Source organism: Arachis ipaensis, chromosome B06, assembly GCF_000816755.2.
Source record: "Arachis ipaensis cultivar K30076 chromosome B06, Araip1.1, whole genome shotgun sequence".
NCBI classification, from domain to species: Eukaryota; Viridiplantae; Streptophyta; class Magnoliopsida; order Fabales; family Fabaceae; genus Arachis; species Arachis ipaensis.
Genome location: NC_029790.2, coordinates 1279896 through 1289543, shown reverse-complemented (window position 1 = coordinate 1289543; position 9648 = coordinate 1279896). Strand labels below are relative to the sequence as shown.

The following is a 9648-nucleotide window of genomic DNA, read 5'->3' as shown; positions in this document are numbered from 1 at the left end:
ATAAGATAAAGATGTAAATATATATGTTTTTAATATATGATCGTATTAAATTAACTAACAATATAAAAGGCAATAAATGCAAGAAGCATGAGCAGATTAAACGGTTTCTGACATGCTATCGCACTAATATGTGGCAACATAGGTGTCAATATATCTATCAACAATTTATGATAAATGTATTAATGAAAAAAATTATTTTTTATTTAACTAATAAAATCAATACACATATATAATTTAATTAAAAAAATAACAAAATATCAAATTGTGATAGGTGATTACTTCCGAATTAAACTATTGGTGTTGATTTCAGTGAAACTATCTTATTATATCTTTAATTTAATTTTTATTATCAAATTGCATTCCACATTTTGGCATGAAGAACCAAAATAAACAAGTTATAAAAATTCGAAAATTCTCGCATGTAACGCGGGATCTTCTGCTTCATTCAATGTTGAAAACATAAATAAATACCATGTGTAGTGAAGTTTTGAGGTTTGACCTTTTCAACAATTTGGGCTGCTCCAATTTTTGACCCGTTCATTCTATTATAGTATTTTAGTCTCAGTCGTTGTTTAAATCACTTATTATAAAGTTTCAAACTATTAGTTATAGATATAATTTTCAGAAAATGAGTATAATCTTAGAATATTCTGAAAATACTTTTGTTATGTTGTTAAATCTTTTGAAACTATTTATGTGATTTAACATTTAAACATCCCATGTCATAAAACCACTCATTCTAAAAGCTTAAGTGGATTCACCAAGAATCAAACTCTTGACCTTTCGAATCTAAAGTTCTAATACCATGTCATGATACCACTCATCCCAGAGGCTTACACTGATGGGATAAAATAACACTAATGGTTATATCTTTAATACTCCTTAAACTTCCATTGTACAAATATTCTATTGGTTCCCTATACTTTCCCTTGAACGATTATGGCTGGTGATTTTCTTTTCTTACATCATGATCGATTGTCGATTCAGGTTTCATTGCATGTAGCTTCAGGTGCAAAATGATATTTAATTTACGAGAAAAATGATATATAGAGACATCTGAATTTATTATTTTTGTTTATTATTTAATTTTTTTAGTATATAGTTTTTTTAGTTAGTAATTCTAATAATATATTTTATTTCATATATTTTAACATTGATATCTAACGGATGACTAAAAATAATAAATTTTGATGAACATTTAACTTTCTTCGTAATTTATTTTGTGGAATTTACCATGCATGTATGTTCATCACAGAGCTTCTGCTAATTAGGTACAACTTTATTTGTTGAGAGTATCCTTTAATTTACACAAGTATAATCATATATAATTCATAACACATGCTAGCTTGGGCTATATATTGACCTAGAACACGGTGAAAACTTAGGTGCAGTCGACTTTACGTGAAGTTGATAATTGAGAGCCGTTAGATGAAAATTTAGTCAAATCAGTCAAATAATCTAACGGCTCTTAATTATCAACTTCACGTAAAGTCGACTCCACCTGAGTTTTTATCCGTGGAACATATATTATACATTATTGTTGCGTGCTTAAATTAAAGCAGCGATGAAAATGGAATTCATAAAAAAAAGAAAGAATTGTAAAGAATGGAAAAAGGCGAGACGTGTCGTAATTACTCCATTCCGTATGTTAGTATGTATTGTTAGGCAAGGCATGCAGGGGCGCGAAGTAGTGGGTGGTTAAGGATGAGTTTTGTCTCCACCGGATCCAGGAGAAGCGCCATTTGGAAGAGACTCGAAAAGCAGTCCCAATTCCCTCGACCACTGCGGCCGCACCAATAGCGGCCGGCAAGCTGCTCCCGAGTGAGGAGTAGCCATCAAAATTAGCACAACAATGAGCATCAGCTGCATAACTCTAAACACTAGTGTCTTCATCATGCAAGACAATATATAATGAGCTTGTGACTTGTGAGTCTTTATTTGTTGCAAATTAAAGGTATAAATAGAGGAAGGATATGCTACAGCGTCTTTGATTCTAACGTAGAGTTTGAAATTTCTAGGTTGACCAGGGAATGGGTTTTCAACTTGGAAAATCACTTGTGACTTCTCCGTAGGCCATTTCCACGCGCAAATACAAACTACACCACTATTCTTTCCGTAATAAATTTATCAACAATGTTAGGAACTAAGAGGTATCAGCCAAAAATCAGCTAAATATTTTTGGGTGAATTTAAAATTTTTATATGGTGTTTATATTAGGTATTAAGATATTTTTTTTACTAAGTATTAAAATGTTTCTTTTTCATACTAAATGGATATTTTTTTATATATTTTATAAATTTTTTTTATGAGGAGTGCTAGGAACCAGAAACTTTGTTGATTTGTAGCCATCAAATAGCCATTAATATTAATTTTAATGGTGTGAGATTGGTGTGAGCTTTCATCCAATGGCTCACTTTTCTCTGCTGATTACATACTGGCCAAAATTTAATAAAGTTGCTAACCCCTAGACTTTTTCATTTTTTATATACTAAGAATCGGAATTGTTAAAATTTCTATGATTTTCGCCCCTATTTCTCTAATGTATCATTCATAATTTTAATTTGGAGTGAGAAGCAATTAATATCAAATATTATAAATTAAAAACAAATAAAATTAATTAAATATAATTATAAATTAGTTAAATTATTTACTTTTTAGCTGATCACCTCTTGGTTCTATATACTTTTCCTAAATTTATACATGCATGGGTTATGAGATAGTTAATAAAACAAAAATCATTTAACTCAATTTCCTTTAATATGAAAACAGCAACTTTTCATGTAAGTATCACTATGCTATAGTTAATTAGAGGGCACGTTGACATGCAATACACGACAAGCGTTATGTTTATTCGGTTTCATGTTTTTTTTTGTGACTGAAATAAATTAAACAAAAAAAACAAAACAAATAAAATAAGGAACTGTCTAAATAGAGGGACAGTCCCGTTTAAGACTACTCATAAACTCCTCATAAGGTGAAAGAAGCTCCACATGCGAAAGTTGTAACTTCATCGCCATCTTTGCCATAGTATCTGCCACCGTGTTTGCATCTCTCATAATCAAACGAAAGTCAACCCGCCAATTCCAATGCATGATATCTCTTATTTTGAGCACCAGTGGATCAATAAACCCAAAACCATCTTAAGTAACAAGATTAAATGCTTCCACACAATCCGTCTCACAAATAACATCTCGTTGACCCACATCCCAAACTAAGAGATATCCTCTCCAAATAGCAAACAATTCTCCTTGAAGAATACTATTACTCTCAATCATTCCGAAACACCCCCTTTGCCAGCTCCCATTACAATCTCTAATAACACAAGCAAAACCAACACTATCACCCGAACCAAAATAACTAGCATCACAATTAATCTTAAAAGTACCAATGGATGGGGGATTCCAAAAACCATTTAGAGTAGAGGGAAGGGACATACATTGTAATTCAAAGATATTCCTAAGCTCCTTTTCTGAAGTTAATGCCAGACAAATCACTTTTTCCGGAGGCCAAGTTTCATCGGGATTAAAGATGTCATTATTCCTTGCTCGCCATATCCACCAAAGTCCCGAAAAGAACTTGAACGGATGCTCTCTGCTATGATACAAGAACCAGTTCTTCAAATCCAAAGAATGACAAGAAATATCCAACCTATGCCAAACAAGCTGAGCTTTGGAACAATCTCGAATACAATGTAAAATCGATTCCTGACTAGAAAGACATCTTGGACACTTATCCGACAACGACATCCCTCTTCTAAAGCGAAAACTTGCAGTAGAAAGAGCCTCCTTAAGACACTTATTCGGTTTCATGTTTGGTGCGCAAGGAATGCTGCATTATTATTATTATTATTATTGCATTTCATTCGTCTAATTTGTTTTCAAATTTATAAATGTCAAACCACGTTGCTCAGTCAAACTAAACGAGTTTTTTTTAACCACTACACAGTCTAAACGCAATTCACAGTTCCAATGACTAAACTATGAGCAAACCGTCTTACACGCCTTTAAATCCAATTAAAATAGCTAATTCAAATATTTAATATTGAGTTTATACGTTTTGTTATCATAAGTAGTTTAATTTATTACACAACTATTAACTTATTTTATTTATGCATCATTAGTACTTAAGTAACATTCTTTCTTTTTCTTTCTCTTTTTCTATTTTTAATCAAAATCGGTAATAAAAAAATTAAAGTCAAACAAAACTATAAACATAAATGAAATGTATGTTGGTGCTTGGTGGAGACTAAAGTAATTATTCTTAAAAATATTAAATATATTTTTTTATATTTCATCAAGTTAAAAAACTAGATGTATACAAGTTTCTCCCAACCAAGTGATTGGTAAGTGTGGTAACAGTTTTTTTTTTCTACCCAATAACACATATTTTTACTCTCTCATAATACCAACTCGGTAGCAACTTGTTTACATGTGAGTATGTGATAGCGCTTTATCAAATTATGTTTCTTTGATTAATATAAACATAATTCTTTTTATTTTGTTAGAAATAATCCTGTTCATACCCTGGCCCAATAAATAGGACCCAGGATCCAAGCAAAGAAGCCCAACCCAAAGGGGTTGGCCCTCCCCCAGTACCGGCATTCATCCCCAGAAGTCGGTACTGAACACGACCTACTCCAAAGAAGTCGGATACGAGGGTTAGCTGGCAGATAACACTCATTCGAATGAGTAACCGCCCCTAGAAACTCTCTAACCACTTCATAGAGCCATATCTTAACCTCCCTAAGATATGGGAACGGTTATCCACCTAAAAAGGTGGCACTACTTCAGCGGTGGTTATTGGTTCACCACTATAAATATCTTGACATCCCTCAGGTATCACTAAGTCCCAATACATTCTCAACTTGCTCACGCTCTTGCTAACTTAGGCATTGGAGTGTCATTGCAGGTACCACCCCCCATTCTTCCAGACGCACAAGTCGAACGGAGGAACACCGAGTTTCAGGTGCACCAGCTGGCCACCTCCCTCACACGTTTGGGTCAACCAACGTCATCCGGCCCACTAATCTCCGGTTACCCACCGTAACAAATCCAAACTGTAAAATTTGAATTTGATTAAATTGGATTTAAAAATAAAATTAAACTCATAAAATTAACTGCAATGAATTATATATATAATTCAAATTGCATCATGCGAAATTGCGAAGACCCTTGTCAAAGTTTCCACAAGCATGTTTTTTCCTATTAATAAATCAATTCCCATGTGCTCTCGTAGCTCAGTTGGTTAGAGCACCCGTTTAGTAAGCGGGAGGTCTTGAGTTCGACTCTCAACGAGAGCAAACATTGTTTATATTTTAATTTTAAGATCATACTTTCTGATTATTGTTCTAATCACTTAATTGTACTTATTAGCATCTTCTTTAAAACTTTAACTTAAGAAATGTGGTTTTTTGCTTTTTCCTTAGTTGGTAAATTGAAGTCAAGAAATTGGCGAAGTGTCACTTGTAACTTTTGAACTATGAACTAAACTAAGTAACTAAGAGTATAATCCAAGACGAAGATTTCCGCGGCCATATAGAGTCATATGCGATGGCTACTACAAGGTTTAATTTAGTGATGACATCACGTCACAAAAATTCTTGTTGGTCTAACTTGATCAATTTTCTTAGGCTGCGCTGCTACATACAGGTACGTGGAAAACCCAAACATAAATTCAAAGGGAAGAGCTGCTATAATATAACGTGCAATACTTAGAGGCAATGTATCACGTTTTTTATAATATATTTATATACTTACTTTACTTCGTGCTCCATTTTTTAGGAAAAGAGAAAGAAGGCTCTTGGATCCGAAAGAAACCGAACTTTTAAAGGATTTATGCTACGTGTACACTAAAATTAGCTACCAAAGTCAGCCACCAGTATAAAATACATATTAGAATACAAATACACATTGAAAATAAATTAAACCACACATATATTTATACACAAATACATTGGTGGCTGATTTTAGTAGCTGATTTTGGTGTACAAATAGCATATCTCACGTTTCAAATATCTAATTCTTGAGTCTTGACTATACATGTCAAAGGAATGGATGCATCTACAGAGGAAGTTCTAAACCTATTGAACTCAGGAAGAAAGAACCCAAGAATTGAATGAGCTCTGCCTCTTTGACCCATTGCAGCTATATGTTTTGACCAAAACTAACCTCCTTTCTTTTCTTTTTTTTCCATATATAAATAATAAATATTAAATCGATAAACTTGAATAATGTAACTTAGTTATCCTTTGAATTTCCGTTCGGGTCTTCAGTTGTAAACTTTTTGCCTCTTAACTAGCAGCAACATTTAATTAAAAAGTGTACCAACAATTTGAATGATTCAATGTCAGTGAATTGTGGTAGTAGATTGAGCATGCATATTTCGGTGGTTATACAATTTTAACAAGATTTATAAGTTACTAATATATAAAAGAATATGACTTTAATTTTAGTAATATTTTTAAGTATTACTAAAACTAATTAGCTACTATAATTACCGGCCCCATATACTCTACTTATCTACTATTTTAGATTGGGACTTAGCATTGACAGAGTCACATAGACCTATTCCTTTTTATTTGTCTCTCATTTTTCCCAAAGTATTGCAGAGTAGTTTTCTGGTGTACACTAATTTTCACTTGACGATAAGGAGGTAATGTTACATATATGCTTACAAGAAAATAACTTGTATTTATGAAATGTTGAGAAATTTACACTTATTTTTCACCTCAACATATCCTCTAATGAATATGAATATGACGCTGCGATGTGAGGATAATGTGTTGTAATCCCTCAAAAAAGGTGAAAACTCAGGTGAAGTCGACTTTACATGAAGTTGATATCTGAGAACCGTTAGATGAAAATTTAATCATTTCATCTAACGGTTCTCAGATATCAACTTCACGTAAAGTCGACTGTACCTGAGTTTTCACCCTAAAAAAAGGAACATGAAAACATGAAGTGAACAGCATAAAGTCAAGCAACAATCTGAAACATACATCCATTTCATTTATTTACTAGATACAAATAGTCTGTACCTCAGGGTTAACACAATTCAGTAATATATGATACAATATCCCATATATATCCAAATACAGATGGTATGACAGAAGAACCATCCCTGTACTAAATATGTTACTACTAGGTACATAAATATACAAATAGGCCGCCAGCAAAGCAACAAGGTGGATCAAATGATGTAATGCACAAGCAATTTGGTGGAGATTCATAAACTATACAAATAAGATGCAATGCAGTGCAGTTCATAAAGCTCACAGACAAATTGAGCTCAATATAGTAGTATTGATATCAATAGGATAACTGAAAGGTGACTTTGTGACAAGAGACCTCCATGTCTTCTTTTTTGGGTTGTAAATTTGAATGTACAATGTTCCAGCCCTCCTATGCTGTCTGGACCTTCGTGTTTCTGTCATGTCAACGATGCATAAATGTGTCAGTACATACAGCTCTCCATTTACAACTACAACACCGAACGAGGAATTGTACGGCGCTTTTCTTGGAACACGAGATTCACACAGCCAACGATTTGTTGACATATCATATCTGCAAACAGTATTCATCAATAAGGACAAGTCAGTTACAGATTTGTAACTTCAGAAGCTTTGGATCTGTAATTAACATGTACACAAGCGGACATCAAGAATGCTGCATGGAAGAAACAAACTCATGCAATACAAAGATTAATAATGAAGGAAACAAACTCAGAGGCATGGAAATACATTAGGGTACAGTATTTGAATGAAAAATGCAATCATACAAGAATCTTGCAGTATTTTATAACAGACTCTCTTCTGCTCATTCCATCAACAACAACAACAAAGCCTTATCCCACTAGGTAGGCTTCTACTCATTCCATCATCAAAATAAAAATATTTGAATAAATGAAAACTCAAATATGTGGGAAGATAGCAAGAACATTTCCCACTGCATAATAAGGGGTCAGTTAAGCAAGAACATCTCTAATCACTGGCAAAAAGTGAAAAATTATCAATTAAGTGATGAACTATTAATAGTTAAATAGTTTTGAAAGAAACCTTGAAATCCATCAATAATTTCTTAACTGCATTCAACAAAGACGGCCATCATCACCAATCACCCCCTCATTAAACTTCTTCCTAGTGAATAGCCTAAATAGATAGTATTTTTCCAATCCTAATAAGCAAAACTTCAACAATGCAGCAAAATCGGTTGGGTCCCTCCATTAGTATGTGAACCAGCCTATTCCAATATTAGCACCTAAATCAAAATAATAGCATATCAAACACTCTATCTCTATCATGTTCCCTGAAATTTAGGATTCATATGTGGCCCCTAGATACCCTTACAAGGTATAGAGTGGGAATACGAAATAATTTTTTTTTATAAAAAAAACAACTTCTAGGCCGTAGGCTAAAAAATTCATTAATGAGTCCTTTTTTACGTTATTTCGTACTATTTGTATTGTACAATTCCTTTGTTTGTGGGATTATTACCTTTCACATACAAATTGGTGTCTTTTTTTCGATTTTTATTCATTCGGGACTGACGGGGCTAATAGGTTTTTGGTTTACACGTCCTATTGCAGCAAATGCTTGTCTGAGATGGAGTTAAATTAGTAACATCAAACCCCAATACTTTTATTGCATGCTCCCGTCCCCCAGAAACTCAGCTAGCAAAATAGAACTCGGTACTCTTATCTTCCTTACATACTTAACCACCCTATTTGCCAAAGGAACGCTGATTCAATAATACCAATTCGAATATTCTTATTCATGATTTTAAGGGCTTGGAGGCTCTACCTAAATTGGGCATGGTGGGGGGTGATGGATAAATCCCACTCATCTCTGTTCTTCCCTCTCCCCAACAGACCTACCAACATTGTTTGGATGTTCTGTATGTTTATTAGTGGTCACCTAACCAAAACCAAACACTCATCGCAAGAAACAACTCATTGATACTCAATACCTTCGAAATATATGGCCAATACACACATCAATAATTTGATTAATATACAACTATACAGATAAAATCTCAATTAATAATGAACATCAAAGTCAGTTAAGGTAATGCAGAAGCATAAACATCATAACTGCTGATAGCAACTCTATGAAGCTAAACTACCATTCAATTCCTATGATTCATCATAATTCATAACAATCATAAAAATAGAAAACAATGAAGTAAAGAAAGTACCTCAAAATCTCATCTCCATCGAGCATGTAAACACCTGGATAATCACTCTTATCATCATCATCATTCTCAACAACAACAATTTTCCCAGCCCTGACTCTCTCCCCATCACCCCACATATCCCCAACCTCTCTCCAACCACCATCACCATCCAATTCCATCACCGCCGCATCCCTATAATACTCATCCACCGGAAACACTCCCGAAATCGTCCTCGACGCACCGTAACCTCCCATCGCCCAAAATTCCCTCCCTCCACCGCTCACAAAGCCAACGCAACCCGCTCGAAACCCCGGCAGCCCTTCTATAGGGTACCACCGGTCCCTCCGCGCGTCATATCGCTCCGCCGCGCGGATCCTCGTCCCTGCAGCAGCAAACATCGTGTGCCTAGACCCTCCGCCGGCGACAAGAATCTGTCCAGAGCGCGGAACCACGGCGCAGGCGAAGCTGCCGCGCGGAG

The 9648-nt window shown here is 34.5% G+C and overlaps 1 protein-coding gene and 1 non-coding gene across 2 annotated transcripts; one reads left to right on the top strand and one right to left on the bottom strand.

The window, feature by feature from the left end:
- On the top strand, positions 5226-5299 carry TRNAT-AGU. Its single transcript has one exon. It is a non-coding gene; the product is annotated as a tRNA-Thr (tRNA).
- Positions 6975-9642, bottom strand: LOC107645255 (F-box/kelch-repeat protein OR23). Its single transcript, XM_016349243.2, has 2 exons — positions 9192-9642; positions 6975-7562 (listed from the first exon to the last, which is right to left on the bottom strand). Exons 1-2 carry the CDS (start codon positions 9566-9568, stop codon positions 7271-7273), a joined length of 669 nt encoding a protein of 222 aa, XP_016204729.2. The 5' UTR covers positions 9569-9642; the 3' UTR covers positions 6975-7270.

What these genes read in the sequence shown, in the direction of transcription:
- LOC107645255 (XM_016349243.2), bottom strand. Translation starts at nt 9,568, where the DNA reads ATGTTTGCTGCTGCAGGGACGAGGATCCGCGCGGCGGAGCGATATGAC. An exon ending in GATGGAGATGAGATTTTGAG is followed by an intron (nt 7,563 to 9,191) that starts GTACTTTCTTTA and finishes TACTGTTTGCAG; the next exon opens with ATATGATATGTCAACAAATC.